Genomic DNA, 23,734 nt, shown 5'->3' on the forward strand with positions numbered 1-23,734 from the left:
CCATACTTAACTATGATTTAATCATCTGTTTTATTTCCAGATATTATCTACATTTACATCAGGATAAAGCCAGTGAATGAATTTTTTCCAGTCTTCAGTAATTTATCATATGAATTTAATGTTCTAGAAATTACTAGAGGTACCGTAACTAGCACCTACATGATAGAAATAATGTTGTCATGTCGATAAGTACCTTTTTGCTCCAAATGGATTTTCATATATTTGAATGAGGAGAATGGCTCAAAGTTCCAGTTCAACCAGGGTCTCACTGTACAACCACCTACTACCCTTAAATAGACAAAACTGGCAACAACTCCAATTGTACAGATGGAAGCTGAGACACAGATAAATTCAGCAATTGCACAAGAAATCTGTGACACATCCAGAAACTGAACTCAGATGTCTTGTTTTAGACCGTCTTTCTGCTTTTGCGAAATTAGCCTTTTGGAGGGACTGTGATGGTGCAAAGAAACCATTATAGACTGACACAGATGAGTGAGGACCCCTTTGTCCCAGGCATGGTGCAGGATGGCCACCCCACTGTCCCCTTAGATCCAACTCAGCTCGGGTGCAGTGGGTACCCACTGGGATGGGAGTGCTTGGAGGGGGAGGCTTTGCTCAGCCAGACAGCAGCCAGAGCAGCTCCTCGTGCCTGGAGCCAGGGTCTTTCCCATTCCTGCAACAGCCCAGGACCAGCAGCTGCAAACGTGGCCTTAAAACTGAATTTGTTGAAACTGTTCACATGCTTGACTCCCACCTCAGCACCCTTCCTGTCCCCTGGTGAGTCCTGCATCTCATGAGTTTGCAGAGCAGTGCCATGGCATCTTGCCTCCTTGGTAATCCTCATGTGCCAGGTGCAACTGCCAGCCTGCTCTGTGCTGTGCTGCTTGGGGCACAGAGTGGTTGGCATGGGAATGGCATCTTCTCCAGCTTCAGCCTCTCCCTCATATGTCCCAATGTACCAAACTCAGGCCTTCTATCCCAGGACCTCACTTACTGGCTTTATTCTGTTGGCTGAGAAAAAATTGAGAGGTCTGTTAGATACATGCTGGATAAATCTTGACCCTTATTCTGGACTTCCTAGGGTCACAGAAAAATTGGAGATGTAAGGGACCTCTGGGGGTCTCAAGTCCAATTCGTGCTCAAAGTGAAGATACTTTCAAAGTTAGATCAGGTTGCTCAGGGACTCATCCAGTTGAATTTTGAAAATCTCCAAGGATGGAGGCTCCACAGCCTCTCTGAGCCCCTGTTCCAGCTAAGCAAGTAAGTAATTTTACCTTGCACCCAGCTGGAATTTCCTGTGTTGCAGCTTGTGTCTGTTCTCTGTTGCCCTTTTACTGTCTTTTTCTGAGAAGAGTGTATCTTGGTCCTCTGTATTATCGCCTTTTAGGTAGTAGAGCAAAGCAATTAAATCCCCCCTTCGCCTTCCCTTCTCCAGCCTGAACAAACCCAGCCTCATCAGCCTCTCCTCCTGCATCCTCTGCTCAACCCCATCATCTTGGGGGCCCTTCCCAGCCTTTCTCCAGTTTGTTAGCATCTCTCTTGTACCTGGGCCCCCAAACTGGTCGCAGGTAGCTTTATGAGTGCTGAGCAGAGTGGAGTAGTCGCTTCCCACCATGTGCTGATAACACACTTGTTAATATAGCCCCAGTATGCGGTCTCCATTCCCCGAGGCGTGCCCTGGTTGTTCTTGTGTAACTTGTCCACCAACACCTGGGGTCCATTCCTGCAGACCTGCTGCCTGCTCAGTCAGTCCCAGCCTGTGCTGATGCATGGGCTTGTTCTGGCCCAGGTGCAGGACTTTGCATTTGTCTGTGCTGAGCTCCACGAGTCCTGCTGGCCCATAGCTCCAGCCTGCTGGGTCCCTCTGAACCACAGCCCTGTCCTCCAGCACGTCCAACACTGCCCCAGGCTGCTGTTACTCATAAACCTGCCCCAACGGCCACGTCACGGAGGAAGACATCCCATCCAACCTCATCACTGCATCTGAGTGGAACATGATGAAGCTGCCCATGAAACTCCAGAAGATTTAGCAGCCAGATAATCTCATATCTGCTTGAGTTCATCAAAACATTCTGGCCAAGGCGGGCTCAAAGCACAAGCGAAGGCAGCTGTAGCTGTGGCCAGCAGACCTGTGGGCTCTATGATGCTTCTCTGTCCATTTGCCTAAGCCAGGAGGGAGGGAGTGGGGGGGAGGAAAAGGCAGGCTTCAAGCAACCCCTCCAGCCTGCCCACAACCTCCTCTCCCTTGCCATGGGCAAAGGAGCAAGCCCAGATTTGCAGCCCTCACCCTCAGCTCTCTGTTTTCTTCCTTCTCTGGTCAGGAGGATCCTGCCAAGGTCCACAGGTCTGCCAAAAATCATTCCTGCCTGCCCTGTGGAGAAGCCATCATCGGTCACTGCTGAGTACAGTGAAGCTGCATCATTGCCTGGGAGTGAGGGCGGGGCTGGCTCCCAGAGGGGTCTGCCTGGCAGAGGGACACTGGCAGCCCTGGCCCCTGCACGAGCCAAACTGGCAGGAAAGCAAGGAGGGCTAAGGGTGGACAAGGAGGGACAGGGCGGCCACTCAGCAGCCAGAGGACCCCGACCTTCAGGTGTTCATGCCAGCGCCTTGCGTTGCTCAGCAGCCTGTTGTTCTTGCCCAACTTTTATTTCTATGGTGCATGGATGGAGCTTGGCTTTCTGCACTGTTTCCCAGTGGCTAAGATGCCACGAATTTTGTGGCATTTCCTATTCTGTGTGTGTCTTCTCATACCAGTGACGTGTACCTTAGAAATCTGATACTTGAAACCCATCTGTGACATGGATATGTCTGTAAACCTCTCTGTGTTGGCCACAGAACTTTGCTGGATACTGAGACTATCAAGAGAAATATTTTTTGGACTCAAACTGCCTTTTATTTCGAGCTGAGTTGACATTAACAGGGTGCTTGCTATTGCTGTACCAAACAGGAGCCAACAGTTTGCAGTAGGGCTGGAGTTCACATGGTCAGGAAAGAAAAAAAATGCCAACCCTGCATTTACCTCCTCCTTCTGTCTTACTCTGTGCATGTGGACTATTCATCCTGTATATCCCTGGGTCACGTGGATGCATTTAGCATTGAATCAATGTCTGCAGAGATAGGCATGCACAGGCCCATCTCTGTTCTCACAGTTTACAGCACTGCCATTTGTAGTTTGCTTCAGAAACGCTCCGCATGAAGGTAATTCAAACTGCTTTTCAAACACCTCAGAAGGAACAGCAGCAATTGCTTTTCAAGGCAGACAAAGAGCCTTGTTCCTCCAACCAAGCCAGCACTTGGGCTGCCACAAGGCAGGAGTTCGTGCATGTTGGTGCAGGGCTTGAGGTGGCCCTTACCACCAGAGCACTTCTGTTGTGGTTCTCTATAGGCTCCTCGTGTTTTGGTATTTATTGCTAGCAGGCAAGCCCATACACGGGGGAGCCATAGCACAGCGAACTAGTATTTCTCACACCTTTGCTTTACTTTTTTGGGGTGAAAAACTCTAAAACAAATATTTAGTTCAGTTTCACCAAGTTTTGGTTTCATCAAGTACTCTGTACTTCCTTTTGTTTAAAATGTTAATGAAATACGGATTTTCTGTCTCTCAGTTGGATCCAGCATTGGAAGAGTGAATGCCAGAGACAAGGACTGGCCACCCAGTGTCATCACTTATTCCATTGTAGCTGGAGGAGGCACCAGGGATTACAGAAATATCTTCTGGATCAGCCCAACCAAAGGAGATGTGAAGATTTTAGCTAGATTAGACTATGAAACAACTCAGAAACACATTCTCACAGTACAGGCCTCAGACCAAGAGAAGACTGCAACAGCATCTGTGAGTAAATCCACGCTACTTCTCCTCCTTTATCTACATTTTTCTCTCTTCCTGTTGACAAGAATGGTAAGACATTGGGCATTTTGGTTTGTAAAGGCAAGTCTACCCCTGCACGGAGATGTACATTAGTCAGATGAAAGAGATGGTGTTCACTCAGTCTTGGTTAATTTCTTACAAAAAGGATTAAAGTGATATTTTTATATTTTTAACTCTGTGGTTTTTGTTTCTCAGTCTTTTTTTCTTATTTCACCTGGGCAGTGAAATTGTTTTCTGTACCCTAGACAATTTAAGATTTTCTTAAGATCGCTACATATGTACCAGAAAATAGAAAAAGGACAGGGTCTTGAGGCCAGGTAGCACAAGCTAATTTTAGCCATGCTTAGTGCCAAGTCCTTTTTGGACCTCATGTAGTGCCCCTTGGCGCTCAAACATACTTTTGATTTTTTATGTGACCTTTTTTCACTGCAAAGTGCCCAAAGTAATGCAAGAATCGTGTTGCAGCCCATCAGAGTTGTGTTTTCGTGGGGTGGGACAGAGGGGATGTGCTGCATACCTTGGGGATGGGATGAGGGCTTGGGCAGCCTTGGGGATAATGTCAGAAGGCCCACCCAGTACAGCTGTGTCCACATGGCCTACTGGGATGGACCCTTACACATGCCTTCCTCTGACTGTGATCTAGTTTTGTCCCCGATGGTGCTATCTGGCAGGAGCCAAGAACATGCCAGGGACCATGATAACATTAAACAGTAGGGTTATGCTCAAGTTTGCTGCCCAGACCTATTTTATTCAGAAGAAAAAATATGGACAGTATATCCACAAAGGTATTTTATAGTCACTTCTTTCAAAGAATCCCAGCATCCTTCACATACAGACTCCACATCTCCCTTGTGACTGCTTTACATTTGATTTTTGCACGTCTATTGGGGGGGATACAGGTATTAGGCCTGCTTTCTATTCCAGCCAAGCACCATCCAGCGGTGCTAGGTGGGAGGTACTTAATCTCCTTATCACCTATAATGTTTCAAGGTGATGATTAAGGAAAATTTAGCATCAGGAGTTTTAATGATGACAAGTTTATCTGTTGCCTGTTAAAGACCAGCAGACATCAGAGGAAAAAGCTTTGAGAAGAGTAACCTTTTTCTCTCAGCGAGCTAATCCCAGCTGACATTAAGCACATCTGGCACTACCTGGGGTGCTCCCAGCCATGCAGAAGGCCATTACCAGCATTTCTCTCTCACTGGGAACAGTCTATAAGGAGTCTTCCTTCCTTCCATGGAGCATGCTCTGAATTATTACTAAATATGCTAAGAAGCCTAACTAATGACTGTGAAGCAATTTGAGAGGTTTGAAAGGAAGTTTAATGAATATGTGGTACTATTATTATTTCTCATTCTTACTATGACACATTCAGGTGATTCAAATAGTCAGACACATCAGCTCAAAAGTCCCGCAGTTTTGGAAGATGGTTCAGGTTAAGTAACCTGTTCCCAGAAGAGTGCTGATCATAAGAAGAATTGAAGGTCAAATGATCACAGACATTTTCTGGTAGAAACTAGATTGGAAGGGGGGTTCATTGCTCTTCAACTGTTGTTCATCAAAAGAGCAAAATGGGCAAAGCCAAACAGTTTCTGAAGTTAATAAAATTCTGGCCCAGCACGGTGGAGGAGCTTCAGCTTGCTATTGCTCTTTTCTTTCAGGTAACTGTCAGTGTTTTGGAAGTAAATGATGAAGAACCAGTTTGTTCACCCAATTTCTATTCATTTCAAATCCCAGTCAGCTTAGCTGTTGGGACCAATGTTAATGGCTTCAGGATTGAATGTCAAGATCGCGATTCCGATCCCAGGTCTTTCCGTTACTTCATTAACGAAGGTACTGTGTCACGGTGTGTGAGCTGGGAGCAGTTCAAAAATTGGTGAATGCTGATGGTTCACTTTGATTTGTACATAAAAATCTAGCACAGTTTATGTGCTACTTCTCATGGTGAGCTAGTTGTGATCCACAAGTTCTGCACATCATTACTTTGCTGCTTACCAAAAGAGAGATCTCTCCACAAGTTGGCTGCTGGTGCTGCCACCTAGAACCTTGTAAGACTGGATTACCTACCACGTTAATTAATTGGCAATTCATTACACAGTTGACAAGGACTTCAAAAGTATGAGCTGGAATGATATGGAGGGTGAAATTTCCCTTCCAATTACAGCTGAGTAAATTTTGAGAAACGATGGTGGGTTCTGTTACTCTGCATACCTCACCTTTAGACGCTGGTACACAGTTCAAAACAACTGAGCAAACCTGTATGTCCTAAGGTCCATGCTGTATGCATTAAACCCCCATTTTAAGAACGCATATTTGAACTGCAGCCACTTGGGAGAACTGCAACAGTATGGGATGATGCTCAGCTTCATGAAAAAGGGAATACACTCTCTTGAGGCAATTCCTTTTTCTGTTGCTGAGGTGACTGCCGAGAAGGAGGGAACAGATTGTCCAGGTGCCAGTAAAAAACTGTGGGCATAAAAAGAGAGAACCTCTGTCCTATTGCAGCCCCTTAATGCCACAGACAAGCTCTGCAGCAGTGGTATTTACACACAAGCCCATACACAAAGGCTGTGTTAGTATTAGTAAATCAGGGTCTGGCCACAGGTCCAGTTTTGGCTGTACAGACATGAGCTGTGCCATGCAGTTGGCCTCTGAGCCATGGAGCAGCCCATGGCCCATTTTGTGTTGTACAATAGACATGGCCTTCAAGGATACTTCAACTTTGGAGCTCTGTAGGGCAACAAGAGCAAAACCAAAGCACATTTGGTGCCTTTTCATGGATCTGATCTCTCGTATGTGTGGTCTGTCTGGAGCCTACCAGCTGGGGCTGGCCTACCTGCAGCCCAGGCTGCTAGCAGATCTCCAGCTATATGGACAGAAAATGAGGGCTGGGGAGCCAGCATCACTGAACTCCCCTCTCTGCCCCCACAGTGCAGACTAAGTCCTGGAGGCAATTAGTGTCCCTCGAGTAATTAGCTCTCTTCTGGGGGATCTGCTCAAAGGCCTCTGCCTCTGGGCAGAAGCCATGGAGAGGGGCTGGAGTGGCCTCTGGAGATGCTGGTGGTGTCCATGTGGCTTAGGGGCCACTCCAGGGACACCCCAGTAGCGGAATGAGCCCTGAAACAGTGTAGGGTCCTCACTCCAGCTGGGTGCTTCGCTCCTGGCTGCTCTCCAGGCTGTAAGGACAGGTCATTTGGGTGACCTCTTGTGTGCCCTATGGCTCTGAAGTGTTTCCACCGCCTCCTCTCAGCTGTGTCCCTGTAGAGGGTCTGATTCCATTATTTTGATGCTTTTATCACTTTATTGCTTTATCTGATTTTATATGATGTCAGGAAGATTGAGGAGCCATTCTTGTCAATGATATTTTACTGCACAGGTGTATAGTGATCCATAACAAGTTGTCAACAGAAACTGATCTTTTTGCTTGTTCCATGCATTTACTTTACTGTGGGATTGTTTTTCTCTTTTATTCCTTTTTTTGGCATTGTTTTGTGTTTTTGCTGCTGCTTGCAGGCAACGTGAACAATCATTTCACCTTTTCACCAAGTGCCGGCTCCAACGTATCTCGGCTGATTCTTGCATCAAGGTTCGACTATGACAGCGGACTTGATACAAACTGGATTTACAGACTGCGCGTCTATATAACAGACGACAACTTACTATCTGCCAGGGACAAAACCACACACCTAATTAAAACTGGAACGGTGACTTTAAGCATCAGAGTTATCCCGAACCCAACTACTGTCATTGCAACAACAGTAAGTTCACTGATATTTATGTCTGCTTCTGTGGTTCTTTCATGGGCTACTCTTCATGGGAGTGAATAAAATAGGGTAGATATATGCAAAAGGAAAACAAAAACCTACAGTGGGTCCAGTCCTGTGTAGTGCTGAGCCCCCTGCTCTGACATTGAAGCCAAAGGTGGTTGATGTGCTCAGCGTCAGGAAGGATTGGTCCCAGGTACAGAGTCATAACATATGTTTTGTATTTTAGTTTCTAAAACAAAAAGGGCAAGTAGCCAAAGGACTGGGCACGCTGCCATTACCACGTAAATGGAAAGTTAAAGATTTTGGCAGCTTTATTAATAAGGAAAGAGCAGGGGTTAACCTTTGCTTAGAACCTTAAAATTACCTCATGCATTTTGCACTACCTCTTTTTTTATTCATAGCTATTCAGTCCACCAGCCGCCTTGTACTTGAATGTGCTTCTTTAGCAGTGGGATGCATTAATCTGTGGCTACCAAAGTTGAAATAGGCAATAACAACAACAAGAAATCCTCATCACATGGAAGGGGGCTTTTTTCCATCCCTGAGGTCACCCTCATGTAAAACCTCAAGCTGCCTGTCAGGAATTGAAGCAGTTGTGCACAGCCTCATCATGCCGCTGAGGTTTCAGCAGGTGTCAGACAGGCAAATCTGTGCCTCACCAGTTTCTTTTTGGAGCTGATTTCTGTCAGGCTGGTGCATGACATGAGGAGAGCTTGCTTTTGTCCTGCCTGCAGAAATGGCACAGCTCTGTTCCCATCCTTGTGCCAGTTCCTGCCTTCATCCCTTGCTGCACCATATCCCCATCATCCAGAGTCCATCCATTTTCTGCCTGCCTGCAGATGGCATTACCCTTCTCTCCCTTGCATGTAGGAATGAAAATATGAGGATGCTGGTGAAGGGGTAAAAGAGCTATTTGCTTTAAAATGGTCCCGATCTGCTGGGGACTACTGGTAAATAAGCCAGAACCAGAGGATCCCGCAAACAGCATATGCAAATCTGGATGCTTTGCTATGAAAATGTTTAAATCCAAACTTGCAGACTGATTAATAACCCTGTTATTATCTAATGCTCTGTTGGGAAGAAATAAATGGTTTTCTTGCAGCCTTCTCCTCCCCCTACTTGATGTGGGAACGAAAAGTTAAGCTGAATAACAAAACTGGTTCTGTATTTCTTTCCCGTGCTTTACCACAAATACAAACAGTCTACACCACATACCACAGCATTAAATCTGCCTCCCCAGAGATATCAGCCTTCCACTTTCAGTCTATTTTCCAGAAGAGCACTTCCATTACAGCAACTTCTCTCATCACTACTTGTTACATGTGTTCAGTGCACCAACTTGATGAATCAGATGCTGGAAGGCTGGTAGTGTAAAAAAGAAACCCCATTACAAAAAGTCACTTGTGACTTCAGTCCCAGTGAGGATGGAGTGGTGGTGGTGATCTTGAGATTATCTGATAATTTCTCTGAGGTTTGGATATACCTTTTTTTGCAAGGCTAACTAAGTTATTTTAAAGGTATCCTTAAGCAGGAAATAAAATAGATACCCTGCTAAATTTCATACACAATGTGATTACAAATGTCTTTCTTACAGAAAATTAAATAAAAACATAAGTATATGATCAAAACTAATACTACCACACTTGTAATGACCTAGGTAGAACAAATGATCCGTGTAAGGATAGTTTCGTGATGGGACCTTAATGAATGAGTTGCTACCACCAAGTGATGTGCCAGCTCAGAGCGGTGCCTCCCGGCACTCGGGAAGATGTGGGAGATTGCAGCTGCTCAAGAAGTGTGGTTTTCCCTTCTGGAACAAGTCACAGGGAAAATAAAAGGAGTTTAATTTCTTTTTATACAATAACCCAATTCCTCAGGGTTCAACTCCTCTTACGGAGGGGGCTGAATGATCACTGCAGTGAAGATGACCTACTTCCAGTTTAGCCTTAGGTAACAAGAAACCATTATCTCAGTAAGGCAGTATTCCCTGAACTTGCTCACCCTCCAACAGTGTGTTCGCAGCTTCTCAGACAACCTGAGGCTTTTAAACCCCACCGTCACATGCTTGTTTTAATATAAGTCATTGAAACATGATCTGGAACCTCCTTTTTCATTGTGGGTGGGCTCAATTTCACCTGCCTTTGATTGCCTTGGTGGTCCATCTCAGTCATCTAAGCTGCCTCGGCAGTCAGCAGGCAGGTACGTGGGATGAATCACTATCTCCAGCAGACACTATCTCCCTCTGCCCATCACCTGCAGAGCCCCAGGGCAAGCTTGGGCCAGGTGCTTCAGTGCAGAAGTTCAGCCAGATGAAAGGTGCCGTTGACGTCAGTAACCTTACAAGTATGCAGCATTGAGAAACTTCTCCTATCTTGTTTTAAAAGCCTGGCTTCACTGTTGTGACGAAAAGGGAAAACCTCTACTCTGAATCAGCGTGGTACGTGCCGTTCGTCATCACCCTCGGCGGTTTGCTGCTCCTCGGACTGCTGGGGTACCTGGGGTTCCTGCTGATGACGTGGGTCCGCACCCGCTGCCCTCTGGCAGGCAAAGCAGACAGCGCGTCTCTGTGAGTCCTCCCAAATGTCATGCTGGGGAAGTACCCAGCGGCACCTGGCAATGACAGAGATAACACAGGCCTTTCCGCAGGAATGAAATCTGTGCTTTGAATATTTTATAGCGGTATGCCCTTCGCTGCAGTAAATGCTATTACCGGCTACAGTGATATTTGGTGTTAATGATATGAAGTCAAGCGAAAATGTCCATGCAATTTTATTTTGTGGATTTACTAATGGTTTAATAAATGCATTAGCTGAAGGTAACAGTGGAATTAACAATTATGACCTCTAAAGGCAGCTACCCTCGTGAGGCGCTGTCAGAGTCTGTGTCTGACTGTGCTGACCAAAAATACAAACATTTTTGGTGTGTATTTGGCTCCCACTCCAAGGGAGTTCCCATCTAGGTAGTTACTGGACGCATATTCCTCCTCTCAGCTATGGATCCCAGAGTCCTTTCCAAACCTTGGTGCTCATGCCAAATTCTTTGCTCTGGCAAAACTTCTGCAGATTTCCTGGAGTTTTACCCAAGCCCATTGCAAGGCTCTGGCCCATAAATCTTCACAATACTTCTAAGTACTCGTGCTTGGCAAAAGCCATGGAAGCACCTGGGACCAGCTCTAGTTCCTTGTGGGAAGCGGCAGAGATCTCTGCTGGCTGCCTTCTCGGCGGGCTGGAGCCAGAGTGCCTCTAAATTGACTTTTTACTTCACAAAACAAAGATAAGCAGCTCTTTAAGTGGACTGGGATTTTTTAAAAATGTATTTCTATAAGTATTCTCAGGATTTGGACTTAAATTTAGAAATTGTAGTAAATGTAAAGAGGTAATATGTGACTGTGATTATAATTCAAATGGTGTGTACAAGGAATCTAGCAATTTGTGATAAAAATGACAAATGAATCTAGCAGCATATAGCTTGGCTATTGTAATTATTTATTAATAGAGTAAGTGATTCATCAGGAGCCAGGCTCTCCCATTAAAAAGCAATTTCTATATTTTAAAAAACATTTATAACCTTTCAAATATTTTAAAAGGTATTATCTGAGCACATCAGATCCAAAATTAGACCTTCCTCCAAGGATGGAACAAGATGACAATATTTGAAAATACATGTTTACAGATTATATAAATACATCGTGCTATCATCAGTAAGACTTTATTTTTTTAGTATCGTCCCTTCTTGGAGAGGTGTTAGAGCAATGCTCAGGGCTGTTTTCCTGTTTGGGCACAGCATTAAGTGATGCAGGCCTTCAGCGAAAGCAAAACCAGAAACCAACCAAATGAAGCAAATCCCAGAACTCAAGTAAACACATCTTTCTTGCCAAGTGAAAGAGAACAACGCAGATATTTTCATGTAGGCAAAAGTATGACATTTGTTAACTAGACTCTTAATCTTTTTTTCATTACAGGACAAACGCTCCAGGTATGTACCTCTTTTCTATATTTTAATACTTCTCAACACCACCTTGTTTACAATTCAGCATAAAAATTGTAAACCCATTTCTAGACAAATGAATTTGACCCAGTACAAGCATACTGAGACTAAATAACCCTGGCTGATTATGGGAGGCCTGCCTAAGTGATTTCATGGTGCTTTTGGTCTTCAGATCTATTAACTATTAGGTAAACCCCCCCCAAGCCCCCCGCGAGCATCAGCCCCGAGCTGCTTCCCTCTGACCCTGGACCTGGACCCGGAGGTTCCCGGCAACGAATCAGGAGAGGAGGGGGCGTAGCCGGAGGCACCGCGGAGGCACCGCGGGCAATTTAAACGCTCCACCCCCTGTTATCGTTGATAAAGAGCCTCCTGGAGGACAGGGACTAGTCCCTGCCCAGACGGGAGTGGGAGAGGGAGACTCAGCAGTGCCTGTGTGAATCTGCAGTGACTGGGTGTGTCCCAGGGCAGGAGAGGCTGCAGTTGTTTGCAGCTCCTTGGGGAGGGCACTGACTCCCTCCCAGTGCACAAGGCGAGGAAGGTGCCAAGGAGCTGTGAACCAGGGGTGGCACCAGCAGGTATTTCCCAGTTCAGTGAAAGAACAATGGTATCTACCCGGTGGAAGAAGACCAAAATGGATGTGGGAACCCAGACAGAGCTCCCACGGAAGGAGGCGATGGTGCAGGTTGCGGGCTGCAGGGAATGCTACACCGTCTCTGTGGTGTCAGGGGGCTGTGTGCGCTGTGAGCAAGTAGATGATCTGCTTGGCCGAGCGGCACAGCTGCAAAGCCAGGTTGAAAGGCTTCAAGCCGAAGTAGAAAGGCTTAGGAGCATTCGGGAGGCTGAAATGGAGATAGACTGGTGGAGCCAGGCTCTGCCCTCCCTGCAACAAAAATGGGAGCACCTGCCGGAGAGCTCCCAGGATCGAGGGACCCCTGTACTCTGCCCCTCTCAGGTGGAAAACAATAACCTAGAGGAGAAGAGTGAGTGGAGGCAAGTCTATGGCCGTGGCAAAAGGCGAGTGCCCTCCTTGCCTACCTTGCCTCCACAGGTGCCTCTGAGCAATAGATATGAAGCCCTAGTGGAATACAGCCGGTCCAACGGGGATGTGGTGGAGAGGCAACCTATATCAGAGGTCCCACCACAGTCAGAAAAACCTGACGGGCGTATAGCTACCTCCTCCACAAGGAAGAAGAGAAGAGTTTTAGTGGTTGGAGACTCCTTCCTAAAGGGATCTGAGGGCCCAATATGCAGAGCTGACCCCCATCACAGGGAGGTCTGCAGCCTGCCTGGAGCCCGAATCAGGGATATCACCAGGCAACTCCCCAACCTGGTGAAGGCCACAGACTACTACCCCCTGCTGATCTTCCAGACAGGTGGGGAAGAAGCTGCATCCCGTAGTCTGAGGGGGATGAAGAAAGACTACAAGGCCCTAGGACGGTTGGTGAAAGAGTCTGGGGCACAAGTTGTTTTCTCCTCCCTCCTTCCATTTTCAGGTGATGACGTGGGATGGAACAGTAGGATTCTCTCTATTAACGCCTGGCTACGAGACTGGTGCTACAGGCAGGGCTTTGGGTTCTTTGATAATGGCTGGTTTTATAAGACAACAGGCGTGACAGTGATACATGGGAAAGGTTTATGTCGTAGGGGCAAAAGGGTTCTGGGACAGGAATTAGCAGGGCTCATTCGGAGAGCTTTAAACTAGATTCGAAGGGGGATGGGGTGGTAGCTGGGCTTGCACCACTGGGGCAATGCTCTAGTGTTGAGGTAGACCAGGAGGCCTCCCATCCCCCTGGGGTGAAATCAGGGGGTGAATCTGGGATGAAATCGGTGTGCCCAGCTCGCTCCCTGAAATGCCTGTACACCAATGCACGCAGCATGGGGAATAAGCAGGAGGAGTTAGAAATCCGTGTTCGGTCGGGGGGCTATGATCTAGTGGCAATTACAGAGACTTGGTGGGACGCCTCGCATGACTGGAATGTGGTCATGGATGGCTATGTCCTGTTCAGGAAAGACAGGCCGCTAAGGAGAGGTGGTGGAGTTGCTCTTTATGTGAGTGAGCAGCTAGAATGTATTGAGTTCTATCCAGAGGCGGATCAGGAGCGAGTTGAGAGTTTGTGGGTGCGAATTAAGGGGCAGGCTGGCAGGGGTGATACTGTTGTGGGTGTCTATTACAGGCCACCGGATCAGGATGAGGACAGTGATGAGGCCTTCTACAGGCAGCTGAGAGCAGTCTCGCAATTACAGGGCCTGGTTGTTGTGGGGGATTTCAACTACCCTGATATTTGCTGGGAGGCCTACTCAGCCAGCCATCTCCAGTCCAGGAGGTTCCTCCAGTGCGTTGATGATAACTTTCTGATGCAAATGGTGGATGAGCCAACTAGGAGAGGCTGGATCTGATCCTCACTAACAAGGAGGGTCTGGTTGAAGAGGTGAAGGTTGAGGGCAGCCTTGGTTGTAGTGACCATGAGATGGTAGAGTTCAGGATCTCATGTGGCAGGAACAGAATAGCTAGCAGAATCACAACCCTGAACTTCAGGAGGGCCAACTTTGGCCTTTTCAAGCAATTGCTAGGGGAAATCCCATGGGACAGGGTACTAGAAGGTAAGGGGGCCCAAGATAGTTGGCTAGCATTCAAGGACTGCTTCTTCCGAGCTCAAGATCAGAGCATCCCAACAGGTAGGAAGTCAAGGAAGGGTACCAGGAGACCTGCATGGTTGAACAGGGAACTGCTGGGCAAACTCAAGTGGAAGAAGAGGGTGTACAGATCATGGAAGGAGGGGCTGGCCACTTGGAAGGAATATAAGTCTGTTGTCAGAGGATGTAGGGAGGCAACTAGGAAAGCTAAGGCGTCCTTGGAATTAAACCTTGCAAGAGAGGTCAAGGACAACAGAAAGGGCTTCTTCAAATACATTGCAGGTAAAGCCAACACTAGAGGCAATGTAGGCCCACTGATGAATGAGGTGGGGGTCCTGGAGACAGAGGATAAAAAGAAGGCAGAGTTACTGAATGCCTTCTTTGCCTCTGTCTATACTGTTGGAGGCTGTCCTGAGGAGCCCTGGACCCCTGCGGCCTCAGAAGAAGTCAGGATAGAGGAGGAATCTGTCTTGGTTGATGAAGGCTGGGTCAGGGACCAATTAAGCAACCTGGACGTCCATAAATCCATGGGCCCTGATGGGATGCACCCGCGGGTGCTGAGGGAGCTGGCGGAAGTCATTGCTAGGCCACTCTCCATCATCTTTGCTAAGTCATGGGCAACGGGAGAGGTGCCTGAGGACTGGAGGAAAGCGAATGTCACTCCAGTCTTCAAAAAGGGCAAGAAGGAGGACCCGGGTAACTATAGACCAGTCAGCCTCACCTCCATCCCCGGAAAGGTGATGGAGCAACTTGTTCTTGGTGCTGTCTCTAGGCACATCAAGGACAGGAGGATCATTAGGGGCACTCAGCATGGCTTCACCAACGGGAAGTCTTGCTCAACCAACTTGATAGCCTTTTATGAGGATGTTACCCGGTGGATAGATGATGGTAAAGCTGTGGATGTGGTCTATCTCGATTTCAGTAAAGCGTTTGACACGGTCTCCCACAGCATCCTCGCAGCTAAACTGGGGAAGTGTGGTCTGGATGATCGGGTAGTGAGGTGGATTGTGAACTGGCTGAAGGAAAGAAGCCAGAGAGTAGTGGTCAGTGGGACAGAGTCCAGCTGGAGGTCTGTGTCTAGTGGAGTTCCGCAAGGATCGGTTCTGGGACCAGTTCTATTCAATATATTCATTAATGACTTGGATGAGGGATTAGAGTGCGCTGTCAGCAAGTTCGCTGATGACACAAAACTGGGAGGAGTGGCTGACGCGCCGGAAGGCTGCGCAGCCATTCAGAGGGACCTGGACAGGCTGGAGAGTTGGGCGGGGAGAAATTGAATGAAATATAACAAGGGCAAGTGTAGAGTCCTGCATCTGGGCAAGAACAACCCCATGTACCAGTACAAGTTGGGGGCAGAGCTGTTGGAGAGCAGCGTAGGGGAAAGGGACCTGGGGGTCCTAGTGGACAACAGGATGACCATGAGCCAGCAGTGTGCCCTTGTGACCAAGAAGGCCAATGGCATCCTGGGGTGTATTAGAAGGGGTGTGGTCAGCAGGTCGAGAGAGGTTCTCCTCCCCCTCTACTCTGCCCTGGTGAGGCCGCATCTGGAATATTGTGTCCAGTTCTGGGCCCCTCAGTTCAAGAAGGACAGGGAACTGCTAGAGAGAGTCCAGCGCAGAGCCACGAAGATGATTAAGGGAGTGGAACATCTCCCTTATGAGGAGAGGCTGAGGGAGCTGGGTCTCTTTAGCTTGGAGAAGAGGAGACTGAGGGGTGACCTCATTAATGTTTATAAATATGTAAAGAGCAAGTGTCATGAGGATGGAGCCAGGCTCTTCTCAGTGACATCCCTTGACAGGACAAGGGGCAATGGGTGCAAGCTGGAGCACAGGAGGTTCCACTTAAATTTGAGGAAAAACTTCTTTACGGTGAGGGTGACTGAACACTGGAACAGGCTGCCCAGAGAGGTTGTGGAGTCTCCTTCTCTGGAGACATTCAAAACCCGCCTGGACGCGTTCCTGTGTGATATGGTCTAGGCAATCCTGCCCCGGCAGGGGGATTGGACTAGATGATCTTTCGAGGTCCCTTCCAATCCCTAACATTCTGTGATTCTGTGATTCTGTGAAAAACCAAATTCAGAGTAGCCTCATATTCTAGCATGGATGCTAAAGAATTACTGTGTTTTTCGTGTGCAACTCATATGCTATCTGTTAAAAAATAATCCCTTCCCTCTACAGCACCCTCACAGTCCTCTCCACTCTAATTCCTTGTTGTCTGATCCCTTCATGTGCTCCCTTGACACCATTACTTCATGTACCTGAAGATTTATTTTAAAGTATTGGTGCTTTTAAAGGGGTTTGTATACCTTAGCAGGGGTATAAGCTACACATTAAAATATAGGTGTTTTTTTAAGCAGTCTCGTTCCTTTTAGTCCCATTAGCTTTCCGCTAGCAAGGATGGCTCATATGGGCTCAGTAAGACCCTGCTTTTATAACTCCCTCTCCTCAATCAGTATCTCCCAGCTTGAAAAAACCACATGACTAACAAAACCCAACAAAATTAGCTCTTCTCCTGGTTGCCCGATTTGAGACATTTCAACATTGTCTGGTTGCCAAAAAAATTGGATGCTTGGTGCTTTCTGAAAAGCTGGCTCCCAAATGCTGGGCAGCGAAGGCGAGACAGAACAGGTTTCCCATCAGTGGTCAGGTTCAGATCCATCTGCAAAACTTCAGAGTATTGCATGCCTGGCCATAAAGCCCGTTGGTGGCCAGGTGTACAGTTCTCCAAAGGAAGGCCATTAAACAAATAGGCAAGGAGCGAGTGAGAAGAAATCATAGCAGCTAGTTGGGTATCATCCACAAATCCGTGTGTGGAGACGCCCGTGGCACTGCCTCTGTATTTGTTTGCATGTGGGATGAGTTAATAGTGTGGTAAATTCACCCATAACCAAACTGTTCTTCAATCTGAATTTTACTTGACTGGATCTGCAGCACTTTCCTGTTTTGTCTCCAAGCACATGTTTGAGTGCACAAGCTTTGCAGCTACAAACATTCATGGAAAAAATAAAATCTACATTTGTAGCTCAAATATCCCCAAAGGTGAATTTCTGTATCTGTTCATATTATTTAGAAAGGGAAATTTGTTAAAGAAACCATTGTTATTTATTCATCACTGAAGGAATAAGACTTTTCAAGGCTAAACTTTTGATTAGTCATTGACAGATGTGGATTCTCACTCCAGAATATGCTGATGGAGTTTGCTTTTCAAATAGTATGAGGGATCAGCCTTTGAAAAGAAATAAGGCTCATTTGAGATGTCTCAGAAGTTGAGTACCAAGAATGTTTATTTGTTTGAGGAAATCTTGGCTTTAGTGTCTATAGTCACTGTCAGAAGAATCTGATTTTTACAATGTGCATTTTCCTTTCTGTAGAAAAGAAGAAACCTAAGAAAGAAGTGGTTGTGGTAAGTACTGCCGGCCTCAAAACAAAACCCAGTTTTGCCCAGCCCCATCACACAATGTGATCGATCATAGCACCCTTTCTGTGAAAGGTGTCTGTTTTCCAAAGAGAATATAGAAATGATAGGGGAGGAAAAAAGGATTGCCCCCAAATGCAAAACATTTCAGTGCCCCAACTGGCCTCTGTATTTGGAGGCCACACTGGGTGCGAGGGGTGCTCACCCGCGCTGAGGCCCCTTTGCTTCCAAGTGCCGAATGCTCCAGCCTCTCTGGCAGCCCTGTACGTGGGAGGCCAGAGGGGCTGTGCCTGGAGCAGTGACAAGGAGACTCACTGCAGCCGCAGAGGCAGGGTGACAAGTGCCCCAGCTTCCCTGATGGCAATGTTGAGCTGCTGAGACACCACTGACCTGTGCAGCTAACCCTGACCCACCTGAGTGCAACCAGTAAGGTACACAAGTGTACGCAAGCTGTGAAGAGCTTGGTCTTGATAAGCTGTTTGCAGCAAAATACCGTAGTTATTTCCACTGTAATAGATGTTTCTTTGCTCCTAGATCTTCGGGCTCCTTCCTTTTTCATAGCCATAGTAGCATAAAGGCTGCAAGGCACTTTCATGTGTGTACTCTGCCTCCCCAAGTTCTTGAGAGAGGGGATTCCCAAGCCTCCTCTGGGTGGAGGTGACCCTCTCGTGGTTACACATGTGAAGGCATTTAGGATGTCAGACCTTATTAATTCTCCTTTGAACATCTAGTGGCAACACCCTACACCACAAATGGCTTTTGTTGCCAGTTTTGATTAAACACAGCCTATAGGAATGCCATATGCAGGTCATACAAATCTACCTCCATCCATGCAGGTCACCGTTTCCAAGTCACTGCTCCTCCTCCTTACTTAACTAATTCACAGGATTCATTTCACATTTTGTCTCTCTTCGCAGACAATGACAAAGCTAAACACTGTCTTTGATGGAGAAGCCAGAGACCCAGGTAATAAAAAGAAATTAACAGTGGATATGAATATTTGGCTGGAAACAAACTGGATTAGTTGATTTAAATATGGTTTGACATTTGCTTTTCATATTTCAGGTTTGCTGTTTCCAAGGAGAATGGGAGTTATATTTCAGATAGTGAAAATCAAGACAGGGCCCTAGTGACATTTCTAATAGTAGAATATACATATGGCCCTTGAAAGCACACATCCAGTGGCCAGATTATTCACTACTTCTCTGCTAAACCTGAATGTATGGATCTGGTATAGGAAGGTGGAAGGGGAGGAGGAATTTGCTGCAAGCCTCCTGCTGTGGTGCAGTCATGGATACGTGGTTTCACCCTTCCCATGTCTGGGAAATGGCCAGCAGATTAACATAGCTGCAGATGTACTGACTTCGTCTCTTAAACCCCTCCCTGGATGCAGGGTGGGTGGGTGAGTTACTTGCTCCTGCACAAACCTCCTCCCTTGCAGCATCAGTGCATTGCTGCTGTTTATCTAAGGCTCGAGCATTGCTTGTTGAGGAGGAAAGAGAAGACCATTTGCTTTTACATACAGTTGTGGTGGCATCAGCTACCAAGTGCATCACCAGGCTCCAGCTATGCTGACTCTGATTGCATATCTGATTAACCAACTGAGAAAAGTGAAATTAAGGCAAAAGCTAGGAAAACCAGGATGACCCAGGAGGTGTTGTGCTTATCCCGTTCCCCAAGTGACAGCCACTGTGCTCTGCAGCAGGCTTCATTACAGAAAAATGTTTTTTTTTTTCTAAGGGTTGATCCGCCTTACCGCATCCCCCTGAACAACAGCCCCTGCCTGAGCCCCATGCTGTGATGCTTGGCCTGGCATTAGGGTGCCCAGCCCTGTGTCTAATGGCTGAGGGCCCCAGCATGGAAAGGGAGGGCTGGTAAAATGTGACAGTCAGTCAAAATAGGTCTTTAAGAAATAGATCCGAAAATAGGTCCAAAACAATAGGTCTAAAAATTATCCAGAAGAAGGGAGGCTTGTTTCAAGGCTTGGATTCATCTGACCAAATTTCTGCCCAAGTGCCTGTACCTTGTGTTTCTTATTAGCTGGCTCAGAGCTGTTGGATGCCGTGAGCTAATGGGAAACACTAGGCATGGGGACTTCAGTAGAATTTGAGCTAACAAACGGGACCCTACTGTGCAATTAAGCCTATCCACAAGGCTGCTCAAGGCCAGTTTGGTCCAGGTCCAAGCCCACCTGCTATTTATAAAGAGATCTGGAGGGATGGGCTCCAAAGTCCCTCCTTTTTCCCTGTGTAACTGCATTTGTAATATATTAAACATGGATGTTCTCTAGGCTGCTGCAAGAGCTGCTTCCCGGTGTTTTTGCAGGACAGCTGGTGGCTCCCTTCCTCATCGAACTTGACCACACCAGATCTAAGGATATCTGAGCCCATCCAAACCACCCTCCAGAGCCATAGCGTTTGTGTCATGTCATGCCTGACAGAAATATTAAGCTGTAACACAGCGTTGTGGTGCCAGCAGAGAAATTTGTGCTCCCCACTCCTCCCCTCTCACCTCCATGGCTCATCCCAAACCCTAAAGGATCAAGTGCTGGCGGTTCGGAAATGAGATTTAATAATTCCCAGGACATCATCTGTTGAATATGATTAGGAGGGATGGTCAGGAGCTGCTTCCTGATCTGGTCTGCTTTGACATGCCCGCCTTGTAAGCAATCAGAAAAAATAACATGCAAAGAGTTCCAGTTTCATCTTTAATTGCTCAAATTGTGTTAATTTATCAGAAACCATTAATTCTGATACAAACTGTAACATGTAGTAACACATAACCACCGTTTCTTTCCAGGCCTTAATGGTCTTTTGTTTGTCTCATATTAATAATGTTTAATTACAAGAAGTGCCACTACAGCTCCTGATTCTCTGTCAGGCAAGAGAGAGTGATTTAGACTGCGAGACAATTACACTGGACACATGGCAATTTTTCCACCTATCTCTAGGTAGTAAATGAACTGAAGGAGAAGATACTTGCATTTAATGTACAAGTAGAAATTACCCATAAAATCTGAAAAGGACCAAAAATCTTTCTAACAAGGAAAGGTAGCCATGTGTGCTGAACAACCCAACTTTAACAATATTTTATATGTATGAGGGAAACATGTACTTGCACAAGTAGAAAATACACAGTATTTCACTCTATTAATGAGAATGTGCACAGTAAGCCTGGAGGAAAGCATTTTTTTTCAAATGGAGAAGTTTGGCATACAGCCACAACTTGTTGGGGATCCCAGATCTCCAAATCTTGGGTCAACCTAGACCACCTGACATCATCTGGAAGATGTATGTAGCATATTGTGCTCCTAGTAGGTTTTGCTACCTCAGGTAGGCAACTCTACTTGAAAAAATAGGTGCAGACATATACAATGGCCTTTCTCAGCATGGCCAAAGCCAAAAGTTTTAGGAGAGTTAGTCCTAACAAGGACTATGGTTGTGTTTGTTACACTGCCCATGTTAACCCATGGTAGCCGTAACTTGCACAGAGGTATAGGATGATAAGAAGGTCTTTTTTTTTTTTTTTGGATAGCAATGTTTTGAATATTCCTATTCCCTGAACTGCAGAGCCATTTTTATACTGATAGAACAGCATCTCTCCTGAGTGGCCACCACGAGCCCAGGTCCCCACACCCACTTGCAGAAATGAGGCTTTCCCTCTCAGGGCCACCTCCCCAACTCAGCTGATTTTCCAGGTGCTTCACGTTTCTCGTTTCAACCCCATCCTGAGGAGAACTGTCATGCCTTAATCTGCTAAAGCAGGAATGATTTTAATCAGTTGTCTTTTCTTCCTTGCAAGTTACTGGCAAAATGTACGAGTTCAATACACGGTCAGGGGCCCGGAGGTGGAAGAAGAGCAACGAGCCCCTTCAGCTGGCGCCGGCCATGCAGGTAACATCCAGTGCCACAAATCATAGTGGCCAAGGGACAGACAGAGCAGAGGCACCAAGCAAAAAAGAGCCTTCAGAGAAGAGGAAAGAGCTGACTGCAGAGACAAAACCAGGTGCCAAGCCCTTGGCAGGGCAATCACAAACACCGGGGCAGGATGGGCAGAGATTACAAAAGCAGAAAGAGGACGCTGAGGACAGGGGGTTATCCTCGCCAGCCCCCCCCAGGCACATACTGACCTCCCCTCCCAAAATGAACACAGCATTGCCATTAAGCCAGCCTTAAAGCAGAGTGCATGAGACTCCAAGGTGCCTCCCAAACGACCCCTGCTCTCAACAGCCAAGGAATAAGATGTGATTTTCTCTCTATAGATCTCAGCTGCAAAACATAAGGTGGCCATTGCTGCCTAAACTGGCCCCAAAGGCAGGATGAAGCCGGACTTACCTTCGGCAGGTGCCGGTAAGAGTAGGAGACAAGGGGAGGATGTGAAAGAGGGAGAAGAGAAAAAAATAGCAGAGTAATGGACAGCAGCATCTGCTGCCCCCTGCCCCCAGGCTACAGCCACTGGCAGCTTCCTCCTGGAAGAGCTCTGTGCCCTGAAACTGACACGGCCACATCCTCTGACTGCCTTTGGGGAGGGCAGTGTACACATGGACATGCTTTCTCACCAGTGAATGGGGTCTCCTGTCCCAGCTGAGCAGCAGAATGGGTGAAAAGCATAGCAGAGTTGAAAAGTTTGCTAGTAAAAGCTAAAGATATTTTCTTTTAATTGAGTATTTTATTTCAGCCCTTCCTCACCCTCCCATCTTGCTGTAGAAAAGACCATGGCTTGAAAGCAGTTTTGGAGTGGAGAAACCCCACAGCTTGTTATGGTATCTCAGGCTGTCATGTCAACGCTTTCAGCTTATTTATCTTTTGTAACACTAGCAGCATTCAGTATCTTCACCTTTGGTATTTCCTCTGGCGTATTTAATGTTTTACAGAATCAAGTGGAACACACTTAAAAGATAATGACAGTAAACACATGGGGTGAAATAATCTTTTCCAAGTGTGGGCATGTATAATGTAAGTGCTGTCTAAGAACCTGATATAAAACAAGCAAACCCTACAAGATTTCAAAAAATTATTTTAATCTGAAGAAAATTAATTATAAATGATGACTTAATACTCCATGTCTTGGCTTCTTTTCTTTCCTGATTACAAAAAGTTTTTTTGGTGGCAAGGGACTGGTATCAGATGGCAAAAGAAAACACTCTGTTTAAGTTGAGCAGGGACAGTCAATGAGATTTTATCCAATCTGTCACATACATTGTTTTTTGTCATACAATGGAGGACCGGGATGCAGAGGCCCAGGGCAATTTCAGCAAGGATCCTACGCTTTACAAAACCACCCATCACGGTGCTGCGACTCTTTGCTGTGCTCCAAAGGAGCAGTTTGGCTCAGGATCAACTTCCCTTACGAACACCAAACATCTTCAGTCAAATGCCATTTCATTGCACCATCAGAAACCCAGCATGTCATGAACACCACAATGATAGAGATAAGAAAGAGTGATTTATACTCTGAACATGTGATCCGTTTACTGTGTCTGTGGCGGTTGTTATAGTGTTGTTTGACCCTCCAGCACCAACAGGGCTAGCCACATGTTCAGAGCTCCAACCCACCATTGTTTCCATTCATTTGCTGTAAGTATGATCTATTTGATTTCTATGCAGGTGGTTTTCCAGTGACATAGAGAAACTCTGTGGTAACTGGTAGTACTGCTGTAACTCTGATCTTTCTATCACTCTGACACCAAGCTACCCACAGGCATGCCTGGCACCTACAAATGTTAAATCTTTGTTACCTAAAGAAGTTAACTGCATTGTTTTCATGACAGGAAGACACACAGGCCTTTGTATTTATTTTCCTGGGCATTTCACTAGGGCAGCTGCACTGCTTCCTCGATTCCTCTCACTCTACTTTTGTGATTAAGAGATAATTACCTTTTTTAAGGGGAGGCAGAGACAGGCAGTAGTTTCAATCAGGAAACCAATGGGTGAAAACTCACCTCTCTTTACTACTGTTCCTTCTGCTGAACTGCCCAAAATTCTTTCCTTCCTTCTCAGGGAAAACAACCCCAACAGCAGCGTTAACACAGTATCACAGCATGCTCTGAACACCCATGTAC

The 23,734-nt window shown here is 46.5% G+C and overlaps 1 protein-coding gene across 1 annotated transcript in view; it reads left to right on the top strand.

The window, feature by feature from the left end:
* CDHR3 (cadherin related family member 3) overlaps positions 1–21,848 on the top strand; it is a 75,031-nt gene extending 53,183 nt beyond the window's left edge. Inside the window, exons 12-20 of the mRNA XM_068400607.1 lie at positions 41–139; positions 3,609–3,835; positions 5,533–5,704; positions 7,385–7,629; positions 10,023–10,204; positions 11,600–11,613; positions 17,630–17,661; positions 18,591–18,639; positions 21,475–21,848. Coding sequence (XP_068256708.1) covers positions 41–139; positions 3,609–3,835; positions 5,533–5,704; positions 7,385–7,629; positions 10,023–10,204; positions 11,600–11,613; positions 17,630–17,661; positions 18,591–18,639; positions 21,475–21,848 — 1,394 coding nt within the window. The remainder of the gene's footprint in view (positions 1–40; positions 140–3,608; positions 3,836–5,532; positions 5,705–7,384; positions 7,630–10,022; positions 10,205–11,599; positions 11,614–17,629; positions 17,662–18,590; positions 18,640–21,474) is intronic.
* The last annotated feature ends 1,886 nt before the right edge of the window (positions 21,849–23,734 follow it).

The sequence above is a fragment of the Nyctibius grandis genome, chromosome 5 (genome assembly GCF_013368605.1).
Source record: "Nyctibius grandis isolate bNycGra1 chromosome 5, bNycGra1.pri, whole genome shotgun sequence".
Taxonomy (NCBI): domain Eukaryota; kingdom Metazoa; phylum Chordata; class Aves; order Nyctibiiformes; family Nyctibiidae; genus Nyctibius; species Nyctibius grandis.